The 17,828-nt window shown below is 36.0% G+C and overlaps 1 protein-coding gene across 1 annotated transcript in view; it reads left to right on the forward strand.

Moving 5' to 3' along the window:
* LOC123524323 (microtubule-actin cross-linking factor 1, isoforms 1/2/3/4/5-like) overlaps positions 1–17,828 on the forward strand; it is a 158,373-nt gene that overhangs the window by 89,759 nt on the left and 50,786 nt on the right. The window contains exons 31-49 of the mRNA XM_053539774.1: positions 579–707; positions 1,102–1,339; positions 2,190–2,273; positions 2,609–3,928; positions 4,236–4,353; positions 5,659–5,823; positions 6,550–6,788; positions 7,089–7,218; positions 7,577–7,776; positions 8,062–8,394; positions 9,434–9,763; positions 10,425–10,899; positions 11,595–11,764; positions 12,064–12,273; positions 12,962–13,075; positions 13,454–13,567; positions 13,929–14,141; positions 16,952–17,113; positions 17,472–17,642. Coding sequence (XP_053395749.1) covers positions 579–707; positions 1,102–1,339; positions 2,190–2,273; positions 2,609–3,928; positions 4,236–4,353; positions 5,659–5,823; positions 6,550–6,788; positions 7,089–7,218; positions 7,577–7,776; positions 8,062–8,394; positions 9,434–9,763; positions 10,425–10,899; positions 11,595–11,764; positions 12,064–12,273; positions 12,962–13,075; positions 13,454–13,567; positions 13,929–14,141; positions 16,952–17,113; positions 17,472–17,642 — 4,915 coding nt within the window. The remainder of the gene's footprint in view (positions 1–578; positions 708–1,101; positions 1,340–2,189; positions 2,274–2,608; positions 3,929–4,235; positions 4,354–5,658; positions 5,824–6,549; positions 6,789–7,088; positions 7,219–7,576; positions 7,777–8,061; positions 8,395–9,433; positions 9,764–10,424; positions 10,900–11,594; positions 11,765–12,063; positions 12,274–12,961; positions 13,076–13,453; positions 13,568–13,928; positions 14,142–16,951; positions 17,114–17,471; positions 17,643–17,828) is intronic.

Below are 17,828 nucleotides of genomic sequence, written 5' to 3' on the forward strand. Positions count from 1 at the left end.
TGTCGCTTGAATCATAATGGGAGAAAGGTTTGTTGGTATTGCATGTGTTGTTTGTTCTCTGTGCAGAACTAGCTGACTACGACAAGGGTGCAAGACTACATAATGAACTCACTGGGTCAGTGGAGCACTCCTGAAGGATGATCAACAGTCAGTGAGGAAGCTTCAAGTCAGGTCAGAAAGAAGCTTTAAAGGGTTTAAACCATCCTCTTATTATATGCTGATTTATTGAAATGGTTATAAATGTCGTTCTAGTCTTTCGGTCAGAATTACACTATGGTATGTTAGTTCTGACTTGATATATTAATTATGTAAATCTCTTGAATTTTTCTGATATAGGACATTATGTTTCCTCCAGATCACGCATGTTTAAGTTTACATAGATGTTTTCCAAATCAATTTAATAGTTTTGATAATCTAAAATTCTGAATTTTGGGTACACTTGGATAATAGTTAAAGAATGAACTAGAAATGTCAGTTTCTAGAAATTTGGCAGAGCACAACTTTTGGATGTGATCCAAAGGAAAAAAAGATATGAGTGCAAATTATACTGCGTTGCATTTATGAGTGTTCTGTTTCAGGTTGCATGATGACGTATTACGATCACGCTATACATCTAGGTGTCCAGTCGAACAACTGGGTACATCACAGGGAGTTATCCAGAAAAGGTTACGAGTACAGACTAGAGTCACAGATCAAAAAGTTTTGCAGTATGTTAATTAATTTTACTTCTTTTTGGATGGAATTTTAATGTTCTAGTGATGGACAGACTATGTGATGGGATTTAATTCCAGTACGTCTTTCTTTAGTTTTTGATGAACCTCGATGCTTATCAAAAATATGCAAAAAATGAACAGTTTTTGTAATCATTTTGAAAATTGAAATGTACAGTTACAGTACTGCGATCAATACTAAGGCCTTTAGATCAAGTTGTGACATTCAAAATCAGTTGCCCTTCTGTCTTGCCTCATAAATTCTTTGAGAACCATCAGATAGGCTATGCAAGTCGTTTTTGCGATATGCCTACCATAATTTTGTCAGAGTACACTTTAATTTCACCATTGTCATGTGGATTCAAAAGAGGCTACAAAATGTTTTGATAAGCGTCCACAAAATGTTGGCTTGGTTATTATTAAAATGTAATATTTTATCAATACAGGTACAGAAAACATGTGAATCTCGTGTTAAACACTTGTCAGCTGCTTCTGATGAGCTGACCAAGTTTGAGACAGAACTGCACAAATTCAATAAATGGTTGGAGGTGACAGAGAAAGAACTAGAGAGACAAACTGAAGCCGTAGAGGTGTTTGATAACATCAGTCGTGTCAAAGAACAACACAAGGTTAGTAAGGATTAAACAACGTTTCCACCCTGTTTTAAGTTTAATACTTTGCAATCATTTAATTTTCTTTGCACAGAATTTCATGGTTTGTACAAAAGCGGCTGTTTCATGGAGAAGTAATTTTTTGGAAATAAAATGAAAAGGAATGTTTGTTGTTTGTGGGATTTGATTTTGTGGATTGACTTAACCACTAGATCAACAAAATCGACCACAATGTTAATTACTTTACAGTATTCCTAATTGAAATCGCTTTGAATAAGATATAATTATGTTGAAGCATTAGGACTTTTTGCTGTCAGAAAGATAATTTCTCTGAATTTATATTGCTGTTCTTTATGCCCACATATGCTAAAAATGTCAGATATTGCATTATGTCCTTCCAGTTAAGAAATCATTTAAGGTTGCAGTTTCAGTTACAATTTCAGTTACAATTTCAGTTACAATTTCAACATAACATTGGGAGATAGATGGGAGATTTAATTTTGTAGATGTATTAAACAATGTTTGTTGATTGTCTGGTTTGCTGCTTCAGTAGCCTAGTGGTGCCCGCTTTGAATGAGTGACGTCATGGGTTGGCTCCCTGGCTACGCCATATCAAAGATGTGAAAAATAGTACTAGTAGCTTCCTTGCTTGGTGCTCAGCTCTAGGACTGGTCAGCCCTATGTCAGTATAATGTTACTGGGTGGGGTATCATGTCAAATGTTAATGGCGTGATATTCCAGTGAGGCAGCAGGCATTGTGCTAACTGCTACAAGTATACACCATTGTTCATATGACTGCAATATGGTTGAAAAAGACTCTTTAACCCAGACACTCACGCACTAACAATGTGGTTACTTTTATTTACAGGACTTACAGTCAGACATTGTAGCCCACGCTGCTGATCTCAGATACCTGTCTTATCCTGTTAAAAACTACATGGAGGAATCGAAGGTAAGTCCCTTTTGTCATGTTAAATATGGCTTATGGGTAACCCATGTCTTGTTAAATGCTACAGCTAGAACGAGTGCTCATATGTTGTCAGAAATCTGCATACTGGAAGAAAGCTAAATACTCTGGTACCTCCAGTCAGGAAGATGTTGGAAAGCTCTCACCTTTTGATTCCAGTTCAAAATCTGAAAGAGTAAGATGCTTTGGAGCAAATCCAGAACATATCATTTTTCTTCATCAACACATAACTCTAAACACTTTCTAAAGTAGCTGCTTCGAAAAGTTGCTATTTGCATTTAACTGAATGGTATTGATGTAATGTTAATTTTGTTTTTTAGGCCCATAAGCTGGAACTTGATGCTTACAAAGCGGACAGACAAAAACCTAGTAGGTTAAGTAGAACAAGTTGGATAGCTATGGACAACAAGGAAGTTGAGGTAGTCCTTGAGAAACAGAAAGAAGCTGATAAACAGTACCACGATCTCAAAGCTAAGTGCAATAAATTCGGGGACAAGTTGTCTCAGTTGGTCAGTAAACAAAAAGCATTTAATGAATCGACTTGGACAATGTTGTCGTGGTTGACGGACACAGAAGAGAAACTTAGTCAGACAAGACAAGAGGCTTCAGCACCAGAACCAGAGGCCCTAAGAGACCATCTGGAGAAGATGAAAGCACTTGGTAATGATGCCATTGCACATAAGAACCAAATGGCAGAACTTGAAAAGTGTGGAAAAGAAGTGATAGGACAGATGAGAGAATTGGGAATTGGAGGTGAACAGGTTGAAAAGATTCAAGAGATTATAAATGATATTTCTGATCGTCATGAAATTGTCTCAGAAGAAGTTAACGAACGTGCCAATGACTTACAGACTGCAGTCACAAAATCACAAGGTGTTCAGAATGCTGTTGATCAGCTTTTAACTTGGTTGAAAGAGACAGATCGAAAACTTGATCAACAGAAACCAGTTAGTCTAAACCAAGACAAGTTGAATGAACAAGCACAGCAATTGAGCATTATTGAAACTGATATAGAAAGTCATAAACCAAGTGTAGACTCAGTTAAACAAGCAGCTGGTGAGCTTATTAAAACATGTGATTTGGATATGGCTAAAACTCTTGAAGGAAAGATTAGTGATATTGGTGCCAAATTTCTCGATGTACAGAAAAAATGTAGAGCTACTTCAAGAGAAGCAAAGGATGTTGCTGAAAAATTGGATAAATTTAATGATAATTTGGATCTACTTAAGACATGGGTTCAAGTCAATGCTGATAGTTTGGAGTCATCCGAGTGGAACAAGAGGCCTATTGATCAACTGAAACTGAAGGTTGACGGAGTTAAAATGGAAAAAGAGCGACAGTTGCAAGCATTAGAACAGCTGCAATCTCTCGGACATGAACTTATTGAAGATCCTAGAACAGGTGATACAACAGCCATTAAAATGGCATTGGCTAATATTGATGCTGGTTGGTCTAGGTTCGAGGAATGTGTAGCCGAACGTGACTCTGAAGCAAGTTTGAAAGAAAGCAAAGAAAGTGATTATGAGAGGATTAAACAGGAAGTTGTTCAGTGGTTGACTGGTATGGAAACTGATATTGATTCATTTGAACCAGTCGCTGTTGACATGGACGTGGTTGCTAAACAAATAGAAGAATTACAGGTAAGTCTAAACACCTTCAATGGGTAAAATTAGTGGCATTGTTAGAGAATTTTTTGTACCATTCTTTAGGTACGTTATATTCCACATAATTTCTAAAGAGATTAAGAATACATTAGAACATTCATGAAACCTTAGTCAGAATAGGTAAACAACAAAAGCTGGAAAAGTTGCCATTTGACCTTAACTGAGTTGATGTGACTGAAAACCCAACAACAACAGTTACTGAAAATATATAATGAAATAGATACACAAATGTCATTGCATTGTATGTACTCATTTTAATTGGAGACCATTTTCTCCATTTCAGCCCATGATTCAGGAATATTACGAGTTCTCACCAAAAATGGACGAGCTGAATGAAATCGGTCAAGTTTATGATGCGATACAGTCGGGAGACACCAGACCCAAAAGCCCCATGAGATTCAGTAAGCTAGATAATACACTTTTTACATGCTTGTTATAACAACTTGATTGCAGTGTGAAGAGAATGATTTTTATTTTGTGACTAACAAGAATGAAGAGTTTCTCAACATACACTGAGATGCAGAAGAAATGTTTCACTTTTTTATACTCTATGTTTTCAGTTATTGGGGGAAAAAATGGATAAATTGACATAAAATATTGTGTTATAAACAAAATCATAACCCAACACTGTTGAATTTCATGTTTTGTATGTGTTTCACAAATATGTGTCGTCACAAGTTAATCAATATTGTCCATACTTACTGAATTTGAATTCATTTATATGTGTAATTGACTTGGGGGAAAAAGAAAAACACATACTACCAAAATTAAAAAAACAGTGAGCCAAATCTTCCACCGTAGTCGTACAGATTGATGATTTGCAATAGTTTACATGTACGCAAGTTGTTGTGCGGAACTCTCTGAAAATTCTGTTTTTGTCAAACATATATTTTAGAAAATATTTACATTTTCCCGAGTGTAATGTTTCTTTAGCATCTCGTTTTAACTCGTCTTTCAATGAAATTCATTTTCTTAGCTAACGTAAGATGTTGAATTAATTTCATCTGATATAGTTAATGCATTTATTTGTGATTTATTGGTGAATAAGTTATTTCCAGATTTGAGCCACACCATGAGAAAACCAACATACTGCATTTGCGACCAGCATGGATCCAGACCAGCCTGCGCATCTGCTTAGTCTGGTCAGGATCCATGCTGTTCGCATTCAAAGCCTAATGCAATTAGAGAAACCGTTAGCGAACAGCATGGATCCTGACCAGACTGCACGGATGCGCAGTCTGGTCTGGATCCATGCTGGTTGCAAATGCACTGTTGGTTTTCTCATGGCGCGGCTCATTTTATTTGTTAATGATTTTATGTGAGAACTTTTAGAGAAACTAAGCAAGTATGCACGCGAAAAGAATATTGCAGTTTGGAGTTTAAATTTGTTAAGGACTTATAGAAAATTTATTGTTTAGGTTTCTTAGTTGAGAGGCATTATTCGCCTTATAAAATTTTATGCATTTCTTTAAGATGGGTAATGGCTGAATGATCAGTTTAAGAGTATTGTCTTTTTTTAAGAATTATTCAATTTGTTGTAGCAGTAGAAAGTCATATTTTTCTCTTCTGGGGAGCCCTTAGATAAAGTTTGATGAGAAGTATTACGTAGAAATGAAAGAAATATTTATCAAGTCCTCACCTTATTTACCTCTTGTTGTATAATCTTGGCTAGAACTGCATGTATTTTTGATCTTCCCACCATTTAGGAAGCAGACGTATCAGTAATATGCTATCACCACGGTTACGAAGCCCTTCACCAACAATGGGACAGTTCTCATTCACCAATGATATTACGAGCCCGATGTCGGCATCAAGTGATTCTAGTGGTGTTGGGAGTAGAAAAAGCAGCTCTGATTTCCTACATCTAGACGGTGCGAGGCTTATCTACCCTTTTCGTTTGCTATTTGAGCTGCACCATGAGAAAACCAACATAGTGGATTTGCAACCAGCATGGATCCAGACCAGCCTGCGCAGCCGTGCAGTCTGGTCAGGATCCATGTTGTTTGCTAACAGTTTCTCCAATTACAGTAGGCTTTAAAAGCGAACAGCATGGATCCACTTTGTTGGTTTTCTTATGGCACGGCTCATTTATGTCTGATCCAGTTTTTACTTCCAAATATCCCAAAATCCTACTCCCATTTACCTAAAATCTTGTGTGAAAAACCATTTATATAATGCTACATTTGATACTTAAATTGCCTGTTTTTGCAGTAGTTTTGACTAACACTTTGTGGTTTTTATTGATGTGACTAACATTTTTGAGATGTTTTCATTACATGGAGAAATGTATTTTTAAACAAAAGTCTTTTGACAGTTCTAGAGAGTTAGAAGTTTGTAAAAAATTAAAAATTCTTTGAAAATGTTAGTGACCTGACCGAGCATGAAAACGAAAAGCAAGTAGATAAAAAGCATGTAAATTAGTGGGTAATGGTTTTTCTGTAGATTAGTATGGTGTGGTTATTGTTACAATTACAATATTATAATTTTTTCCAATTTTTGAAGGTAAGCACAATTTTTTCAAGAATTATATCAGTTGTGCTTGATTTATGACTTAATCATTAAACATACCTTATATCTGGAACATGTTCTTAATCAAGCAGACCTGTCTGAGACACAGCAAGATCTGGTAGATATGAACCAGAGGTACGAGATGCTTGAAGAACGTCTGCTAGATCGCCAACAGGAACTCCAAGGCATGCTGGGAAGTGTGAAGTCTTTCTTACAAGACTTGGCAGACATTCTAAGTTGGTTAGATGTTAAAGAGAGGGATCTGGACGGCTCTGTCGCCGTGGCAACCAGTGAGAAAGAAGCCAAAAGGAGACTTAAAGAACATGAGGTTAAATTTGCTCGGAACATGTTTGAGAGTCTCAGTTTTCATTACTGGAGATGTTTGGGGTTGATCTCAACTGAGGTAAAAAAATTGCATATATATTGTAATGTGAACATAAACAAGAATTCAGTAGTTTGTGTCTTGATAGATAAAAATGTGTAGCATGTAAAGAAAAAATTAGGTTTCATTGTTAAATATTTACTTCTGCAGAAAATAAAATCATAGAGTGTGCATTTTCATAAGCAACTCGGTCTTCTGCCCTAAATTTCAAGGATTGTTAAATTGAAAACATTTTTGTTGAAACAGAGAGGCCATGCTGAAGTGCTGAGCAAGGAGACGCTGGTTGATGACATCAGAAAGAAGGGTCAGGAATTGATGAAACGTAAACGTGGTGTTCCTGGTACAGATTTGGTCCAACAGCAACTCACAGAACTTGGTAATTACATCTTCAGTTTTTCGCATCTGTGCTTAGGAGTGATATTATAATTATCAAACACGCTGTCTTTCTTCTAGAGTTTGTTCATTCATTGTATCAATATATTAATTTAAGGCTTTTACTTAGTTAGTCATTAATGTTGCTGTTGGTGTTCAGGTTTAGTCAGGGTCTGAGGTAATGCTGAGAAGGGCATTGTGGGTCATCAGCATTAAAGCTTTACTTTCAACACATAAAAAAAAACAAAGAAAAAACTGTAGGTACTGCTTGTACTGGAGTGAGGATCAGCGGATTGAAACACCTTTATCTTAAGACATGGCAGCAGGATAGTTGAATAAAATATCAACTTCCGTCATTGCAGATGAGAAATGGTTGGGTGTCAAGGTATCTTCAGAGCAGCAAAGAAAGCTGCTAGAGGATATTGTTGCAGACCTGAAGACATACAAAGACGCTGGTGTACATCTACAGAAATGGATTGCACAGAAGGAAAAGATGGTTGCCGTTCTAGGCCCCGTAGCCACAGAACCTTCCATGATCAAAAACCAACTCGAACAAGTCAAGGTTAGTGTAGAAGTTAAAGGAAAATGCAATCCTACTTTCTAAGTATGTCCCGGTGTAATGAAAAGTTTAAACCTCCAATATTTTACTATTTCAGTGTGATTTTATTAATGTAAAGTGAGTATTCAGTAAAACTTATTCTTTCGTTGTTTCAAGTGATGCATTTACTTCGCACACAAACGAGAAATCATTTTATTACATTGAAATTCAGCAAAGTACAGTTTATGGGACATTGGTTCATTGATTTCAAGTCTTAAAATTCTTGTTACCATTCCCATTGCCTTGCAGGTGTTACAAGAAGAACTTCGAGGCCAGGAACCATTGTATGACAAATTCATCCAATCAGGGAACGCTGTCCATGACAAATGTATCCCAGAATCCAAGGATGCAGCTCACATCACTGAGAAAATGACAGCCATCAGCAAAATGTGGGAGAGATTGAGCGACAAGCTGAGTGAGCGTGAGAAGAGCTTGAACTCTGTGGAGGGGCTCAGTCAGGAGTTCAGTGACACACTGCAGGAACTGAGCAGCTGGATGTCGGACTACATGACCACCCTGGATAACCTTTCGCCCGTCACAACCACTCCCGAGAAACATCAGGAGCATTTAAGAGAAATTAAGGTAAGCATTAAAGATTGCAGAACTGAAGGGAAGGTTTTAGAATAACAGATATCCACTACTTACAAAATCTGTATGAAGATCTTTTGGAAGCAGAGAACGAAACCAAGCAAAATAATAGCAGATTTCGTTTGAATGAGTCTGTTCATGAGAAGTAATGGACAGTGTAACATCCTTTAGGCCCTCATGCACCGGCTTAAGCAGAATTTTATTATATGATGTTGAATGGGCTCAATGATCCCGAAAGACCAGAGAAATTTTACAACCACCACCACATGGCACTTAAAGGTTTCTGTTGTGATAGTTATTAAATCTATAGGAAGATTCTTTGGGAGCATAGCAAAATAATAGCAGACTCGGGTTGATTCTGCTCATGAAAGGTAATGGAAAGTGAAACAAATGTTATATTACCTTAGTCTGGTACTACTTAAAAAAATTATATTACTTGTAGTAAATATATGTACAGATTTTGGTAGGAATTAGACAAAGAGGAGGAAAAAGGTCATAAAACAAATATTCACATTAGCCTTAAAGACTAGCATAATTTGTAGTTATGATTTCTTTGTAATTATACTGTGTTATAGAATACTTGTTATGTCTCCCACACCACTGTTGATGGGAGACATATTGATTTACTCCTGTCGGTGTGTGTGTTCGTCCGTCCATCTGTCACAAATCTTGTCCACACTCTAAGTCGAACAGTTCTCATCCGATCTTCACCAAACTTGAACATAATGTGTTTACCAATAAGTCCTCAGCCAAGTTTGATAACTGGCCAAATCGGCCCAGGCACTTATTATGGCCCTTGAATTACCGAAAATACTGATGCCAGAGATACATGTCTTGGTGCATGGTTGACTCGGATACATAATGAAAGGCCATTTACTCCAAAACTTACTCCAAATCTATCAAAAATATATTTTCTGTGAGTAAACGGTATATAAAGACAGACTTACTATTCAGATGATAAGGCAGTTGTGGGAGACATGTGCTTTTCTCAAAAGCAGCTCTAGTTTATTTCTGGTTTCAATATCGTTTACAGGAACTCGAAGTAGAAAGGAAGAGGCAGATACCTTTGCTGGAGAAGACCAAAGAGCTGGCAAAGAAACTAAGCGATAATACCAAAGATGCTAATACCAAATTTGAAATAAAAAACAAAATTTCAAGCATTGAAAAACCAATGGCTGAGGCAGAGAAAAAACTGCAGATGAGGAGTAATGAGGTGTCAAAGATGAATGAGCAAGGCGACAAGTTCCGAGGCTCATGCCAGGACCTCATGGCTCTCTTGGATGATCTGAAGGAGAAACAAGCCAGTATGGAGCCACTGTCTGGGGATATGAATATCCTAAAGAAACAAGCACAACAGAATAAGGTATGTTTTTGCAGATCTGTCTGATTGCCTTTATGTCAAGACATTTAACCCTTACCCAGCTAAATTTCTATAATGAACTTGCCCATCTTTCAATTTGGACAGTACCATTAACTGTTAAAAGGGGTGCTTACCAAAAAAAAGATACTGACTGAATGGTGAACAGTGCAGATCATGATCAGTTTACATGGATGTGCAGGCTGATCATGATCTACACTTGTTGCAAATGCAGATTCAATAGTGTCCAGCATGATAAGGTTAAAGATTTCTATATAATACTTCATGAGTTCATTTTATTATATTGTTTAATAACTGGAAAGGGGCCCAATATGGGTGAGTGATTAAAATTGCTGATTTCAAATCATTGGCCCATTACTCTCACTGTCAAGGGCTAGAAACCCATCCAGGGTATAGAATTTTCTCATGTGTTCCTTTCTGTCATTCTGCTGGCTTTATGGAAGGTATTTGGTTTCTACCCATGTGCCTGGTCTTAAATAAAGGTTAGAGTGGCAACATTTGGCCTCCATTAAATGTTTTGAAGGAGTTGCCATTTGACCTAAATTGCGCTATTATGACTTAAGCTTTGACAAAAGACATACTATTGTGGAGTTAAAGTGACTTTTGTTTTTGTAGAGAAATTAAAAGAACTGTATAATTTATTTAGGACTTCCTGAGAGACCTCAATAATCTTGCACCGGAAATTAAAGATGTGGTTGACAGAGCCAAGCAGTTTGGAACAAGCTCCTCCCCTGCTATGAAATCATTGGTCGATACTGTGAAAACCATTCAAGCAGAGTGGGAGGGGCTTAGAGATGCGGCCAATGACAGGGAAGAACAGCTGGAAGCAAGCAACAAGCATGCTCAGAACTTCCAAGCTCAGCTTGACAAGATGCAGCTATGGTTGCAGCTTACAGAAGATAAAATGGAAGGTTTGACACCAGATGCGATGAATCAAGATAGTGTAGCTAAAAAACTTAAAGAGGCACAAGCTTTACGTGGCGATGCGTTGAAGTTTTCGTATGATCAGGAACTGTTGAACCGTGAAGGTCAGTCTTTAATGGACTCTGTGGACAGCGACAAAGGACTTGTTAAAGTTCGGCTGGAAGATCTGAACCAAAGATGGGACAATCTCAATGAAGGTAAATTTTCAACAATTTTTATTCTTTTTTCAGGTTTTAAATTATTTGTTTTCAGTATGGAAGCTTAAAGGTAGTGAAAACTAGGTATGAAGAACAAAATGAGGCAACAGGGAATGCAGTAGTTCAGATCCATATCAGAAATAAATGAGCTATGCCATGAGAAAACCAACATAGTGGGTTTGCGACCAGCATGGATCCAGACCAGCCTGCGCATCCACGCAGTGTGGTCAGGATCCATGCTGTTCGCTAACAGTTTCTCTAATTACAATAGGCTTTAAAAGCGAACAGCATGGATCCTGACCAGACTGGCTGGTCTGGATCCATGCTGGTCGCAAACCCACTATGTTGGTTTTCTCATGGCATAGCTCAAATAGGAAAAGAGATAAATATACTGTAAAAGCACATATTTTCGCTGGGTCAAAATTTCTCGAATTTGAAATTATGAGTATGTTCACGAGGTTTAATATTTGCGAAATTGTAAAAATGGTATCATACTTGAATTAAAATTGTGCTAATGGTGAATATTACGCGAGGATTAATTTTGGCGAGATTTAGGGCCTCGCGAATATAGGGAAAATTATACCCTTGCGAAAATTTCTGCTTTTACAGTAATTAATAACTTTGTGTGACTGTTTACTTCTGATTGCTAAGAATCATATCCAATGTTAAATTTCTCTTAATACTTTTTATAAAAGGGCTTGGAGAAAAGATCCAGAGTCTTGAAGATCTGAGTGGTAAATTGACAGACTTTGATGAGTGCACGAGGGACTTGAATGCCACACTGAAAAAGCTTGAAGACAAACTCGAATCTCATAACAGACTTGGCTCCTCAGCTAAAGATCCCAAACATCAAGATAAAATCAGAGTAAGTTGTCAGTTTGGAAATTGAGCTTTCGTCTTTCATTAATCTACAGTTTGTTAGTCTCCTGTAATAAAGTTACACCTGCTAAAAGTTTGGGAAGCTTCCCTGACTCACTACTAAAAAAAAAAAAAGGAAGAAAAAAAAGAAAAATATCTGATCAAATGAAGCATGATTCTATGTTGAATAACATCGTGTAATACAAGTTTTTATATTTTGTAATTTTAACTAATTTAAGTTATTTATGTAAGTGATGTATGTGTCAGATTTTGATATTTGAATGAAATGTGAACTGATCTTCACAGAGCCTGCAAGATGATGTTCAAGGATTGAACTCTCAGCTAGATTATGTGGACGGGATCCTGCAGGGTATGGATGATGGCGAAAGTGGCTTGCCTGCAGGCAAGGTCCGAGAGGTTCAGAATGCGAAACAGAAACAAGCGGAGCTCGAACACCAGCTACAGGAACTGATAAGGGACATGGAAGCCGGGACACAAATAGTTGACCAGTTCCAGGTGTGTAGGCTTAAAGATCATTGTTTAAAACATTAACTTCCTGCCTTATGAAAGCCTGCAATATTTGAAATACAGTTGACCCTTCACAAGCAGCCACCTGTATTAAGCAGTTGCTCGCATTAAGCAGTCTGTGAGCTAACTTTGCAAATTGACTTTTTGTTCTCATTTTTACTTGTCTGAAGCAAGCACCTCCCTTAAACAGCCAGATTGTACAGGTCCTTTGACTAGCTGCTTAATTAAGACAGGTTTGACTGTGATAAATAAAGAGGTTGTAAGTTTAAGCTCTGGGTAGAAATGGCTTTTGAAAAGACCCTACATCTAAGTCATTTATTTCCTGTCTACGATTCATGGTAGGAGTTTGACACTAGATAAAAGGAGAAAAGTTGATACTAGTGTTGGAAGTTGGGAATACCATTAGGTGAACTGACCACCATTACATCTGATAGTCAGAAGCACTGCTGAAATAGTGATTTTAACCCATTTAAACATTCTTGTCTGAAATACTTTCATCCATTCATAATCACTTTCATGCTCATTTAAAGGAAATGAAGCAGTAAAGAATTTGTTTAAAAAATCTTTGGAATGATTTAATGAGCTCTTCATAACCCATGGAAGGTTTGTTTACTTGTATTTGTTACATTGGATATTCATGGAATTGAAACATAAAGATATATCTTATATTTTACAGGGTTCAGTGAAGACAGCTGGATCGCATGTATCACAACTTGAATCTGAACTAATGAATATGAGTCCAGTCTCCCGTGACGAGTCCACTCTGAAGATGCAGGAGAGACAAATTGAGGTATGTCAGATCTGAAAGTGATTTCTGATTATCTTTGGACAAATAGTTCAGGTCACTGACTTCTAAACATTTGCTTTTATATTTGATGGTTTGAATGTAGATTAGAGAGTATTGTGCTTCACAGATACCCGTTTGTGCTCCACATTTGTGTGGAGAAGTTGAAAGTTACCTGTACAGAAAACAGTTTAAAATTTACAGGAACACTTACTAGGCTAAACGCTTCCCCAGCCGCACAACCATCTCATTACATAGGTGAAATACAGTTGAAAAACAATGCTAAACCTAAAACAGGCAAGCAATACCATCTTGATCAGGAAAAAACTTATTTTAAAATAGTTGGATCATATATAATAATATTGTGTTATTACTTTATTTCAGGACTTTATTTCCCGTGTAAATGACATTGACAACATGCTAGAAGATCTAGAAAGTCAGTATGAGACTTTGAAAGCAGACGGCTATGTCACTGCATCAGATGGTCTCAAAGCTCAGGTAAATATGACAGATTGTAACAATATTTGATATTTCAATGTATGTGACTGTTTTAAATAACCTCTAGATAAAAGTATGGAAGAATTGTAAGAACACAATTTATTTCATTTTCAGATTTTATTGTTTGCATTTGAAGGTTAATTTTGCAGAAGAATTTTCAACATTTTTATCATGTATTTGCATACCAGTAAGTTTGTACCAGTAAGTTTGTTGGACAGAATGCCTTAGGTTATAAGGTCATCTGTCTTGGACAAAAACTGTGGAATGAAAAAGATGGCCGAGCAAGAACAAAATGTAAGTGATGCATATTTGGTTCATCTGAAATAATCTTGCTAATCTGTTTGTAATTTTCTCTTTCCAGTTGGATATGTTAAGAAACCAACAAGAGCACTTAAGAGAGGTATCAGATGAAAGGAAAGCCGAGATCCAGACTGTGTCCAATGCGCTAGAGGCCGTAACAGATAATCTGAGACGTATGAGAACCAGTATCGACCGAGCAGCAGACGAGCTCGAGATGCACGAACCTATCGGCAGTGACGTAAACGCTATCAAACGTCTACAGGATGAACTCAAGGTGAGCAGAAGCCTGATGTTGAAACTGACTGTAGAATGTCGGAATTCGGGGGTTGAAACTGACTAGAATGTCGGAATTCGGGGGTTGAAACTGACTGTAGAATGTCAGGATTCAGGGGTTGAAACTGACTGTAGAATAAATCTTATATTTCATAGAAATTATATCTATATACATAACATATAGAATAAATTGATTTCAAAATTGGTTTCAAATATTTCAGTGCACCCATTTCTTCCAGTTTTATTAAGTTAATCCTGTTCCAGTTTTAAAGTGGTATAGTTGTAAATTCTGCTATTAACATTTAGGATTAAAAATTTTTCTTTAAAAATATTCAAGGATAATAACCAGTCTACTTCCAGTTCTCTAGGATGTTTTTTTTTTTTTAAATATGTCACATGAAAAAAATACTTTAAATGTTTCCATCTGTAAGGACTGGGTGACATGTGATTAGGTAATAGAGTAACAGCTACTATGCAATAATATATCCAATTTATTCAGTAGAGTTACTTTTAATATCTGTAGACTTTCTTATATGCAGTAATTTAGATTTATATGAGGTAGACAGGAGCTAATTCCTAATTTTCAGTTTTCATAAACAATACGCATTTCTATTTCAAAAAAAAAGAAAGAAAAAAAAAGTGTAAAATCAGATATAGATTTTCATTTACAATTATTCGAAATAAATTTCAGAAGAATCAGTTGATTAATTAATTGGCAATTAAACCTAAATCTAAAAAAAATTGATTGATTAATTAATTGCCAATTAAACCTTAATTTAGATTGGAAGATTTTTATTAAGATAAATGCGTTTTAGGTGTTAATTTGTAATTTTCATGTATTCCTCAACAGCGTATGAAGGTAATGTACAACAGTTTGTGCAACTGAGACACTCTTGACTTAATTTACATGTTATTGTCATGCTAATTTTGCAGCTAAAGGGTTTTTTCAGCTTTTGCCGTAGAAAAGTTCCGAGTTAAAAGCTCTTGGGAGATGCTAGTAGATAGACAATGGGTGGGGTTAGCTTCTACTTTCTTCTTTCTCTGATTCCAAATCTTGTCCTGTTTCCTGGTTTTCCGTTAATATTTTGTGACTTGTTATTCTTCAACTGAAATGTTAAAAAAAAAATGAATATGCATCTCTGACACTTATTTTTGAAAAGATGGAGATTCCTCGAAGTACATGTGAAACCCGTTAGTATGTTTTTTGGAATGATTTTATACACAAAATTACACACTTGTGAATTTTGTTCAGAAAGATTTCACTTTTTTCTGTATTTTTTAAATGTTTGGAAAGTTTAAATCTGTAAATTGGTAATGTAAAATAATTATTATTTATGGAGAACTAAATAATGTGGATTTCGTGCTTGCATCATCAAAGAAAATCAAATCTCAGCAACGAAATTCATGAATCCATGTCCCCACAAAATACCTATTTTGGCTGAAACAACAAAATTCGATACTAATGAAATTAACGGTATTTTATTTAACTAGCATCTCTTTGTATTGAATAAAACAGCTAAGTCTTAGCACCTTGAAATGCTATCTTGCTTTTAGTCTGGGTTATAGATGGTCTTTTAACCTATAGAAAGTGTGTGATTTTAGAAGTACGGAATTTAGACATGCTTTGCAGTTAACGGCTTTTATCCTGTTCTGTTGAACTTGAATTTAGGTAAAAACAACACCTTGTAACGTTTATAAAAGCACGTTTGTATATGGACAGAAAGACAGGCTTTTATTTAGGTTATGAAGGAAATCATGCATGCATTTTGTTCTGTTTTATCGCTGCTATACGCACTCTTGAAAATATAGATCTTCTAAATCTTTCTTCTTAAATAAACCTAATTCTAAAGTTATAAAACTTGAGTTTGGATACCAGTCTTAGAATGCAAACTTCTGATTGGTCAGTTTCAAGATTGAGCTTGGAATCAACCAATCAGATTCTGGAGTTTTGAGACTGGTTTCAGTTTTCAGTTTCTGGGCTCTGTACTTAAAATGTTTATTTTGCTACCAGTCTCAATGTTTGTTCTTTGCAAGAAGAACAAGTTGTTTAAGTGAGGCTGCTTTTAAGATGTGTTAAGTTGATTTAATCACTTTTACTAAAGCTCACATGTGTTAAATTTGTTGTCTTGTTTGTTTAACTCACTTACAGTAGGAGAACTTACCAGAGCTAGGCTGATTTTGTTATATTCTAAGGGCTAAAATGTTTGTGTTTTTGTTGTTAAATTAAATTCATCATTTCAAGATATGGTTTCTTTTTGTGTCATTGTATAATGTGTGCATTGCAACTTAGGATAGGAAATAACACTTGCCATATTGGTAATGTTTTTAAGTACAAAATTTGGAAAATACACTACTGTGAAATATTAATAAATGTTAGAATTTAATAAAAAAGATAGAAATATATGTACAAGCTTGCACTGTTATTATGTACCATATTTTACCTATAAAGTTCACCTAGCATTTCCCAGATAGGATATGAACTGTTTTGAATTTCTAGTGTTACATGTGCATGAAGAATAATAAAAGTAAAGAGTTAGTTTGTAATACAGAATGGAATAAGCATATATATGAAATATCTTACAGGCAGGGATAGAGGCACTTGAAAAAAGTAAACAACCAGTAGATCAAGCATGATTAGTAGCATAAAGCTCAGGTATATTGTGTCTTCGAAAAGGGGGAAGGAGCTTGATGTTGTATGGGGAAAGTATTGGATATGCTTTAATAGGTTGGAGCAGGTGTGCTTAATAGGTAAAATACGGTAAAAGATTTCGATATACTTGGTAGTTTGAGCTGTTTGTGCTTCTTTTTCAGCAATTTCAACACGGTGTACTTGATAACCTGTCCCGACGTGTCCAGGGTGTAACCATGGAAGCGCAACAGCTTATCCAAGGCGCGGCACCAGGCGTGGATACCTCCACCGTGGAGACGGACCAGGAGAGTCTCATGGATAAATGGAATAGCCTCAATGCTAAGGTATGTGGTGTAGTGTAGTGTTATTTCTTGGATTTTAGTAGAAAGCCTTTCAGAATGTCTCAGAAACTTTGACATATTTGAATATCTGGGATAGTTAAAAAGTATTCATTTCAGTTTTAAAAGTTTTGGAATGTAAAACATTTCCTTACATTCTTAACTTCGGTTAAATATGGGCATTTCACCTTAAAAATTAAAATGAACTGCCCTTTTATTTCAGTAATAGATAACTTTGAACTATGTAAGTTATATTTACAGTGTCACATATTTCTTTTTGATCCAAATCTGTGTACATGTAAAATTCTTTTCCATATCATTGAGGTATGCACATATTTATCTACATGTGTATTGTGTATTTCAGGTGTCTGAAAGAGATCGTAACCTTGACAGTGCCATTCTGCAGTCAGGAAAGTTTAATGATGCATTGAAGAACCTCATTGATTGGATGAAAGAAACTGAAGATCTTGTAGCCAATCAGAAGTCACCGTCACCTGATTATAAAGTTGCCAAAGCTCAGCTTCAGGAACAGAAAGTAAGTTTGTATTTTTGCCCAAATGATGTTGATTTTCAATGGATATTTGTGCAAGTTTAAACTGATAGGTCTTGATTTTGTTCAAGAAATGCTTCCATAATCTTTCAACTTGGTACATTTTAAAGTTTTTAGAGGAATCTTTATAGCGGAATGTTTCTGATGTTTTTACTAAAATTTAAGGATGTT

The sequence above is a fragment of the Mercenaria mercenaria genome, chromosome 3 (genome assembly GCF_021730395.1).
Source record: "Mercenaria mercenaria strain notata chromosome 3, MADL_Memer_1, whole genome shotgun sequence".
NCBI lineage: Eukaryota > Metazoa > Mollusca > Bivalvia > Venerida > Veneridae > Mercenaria > Mercenaria mercenaria.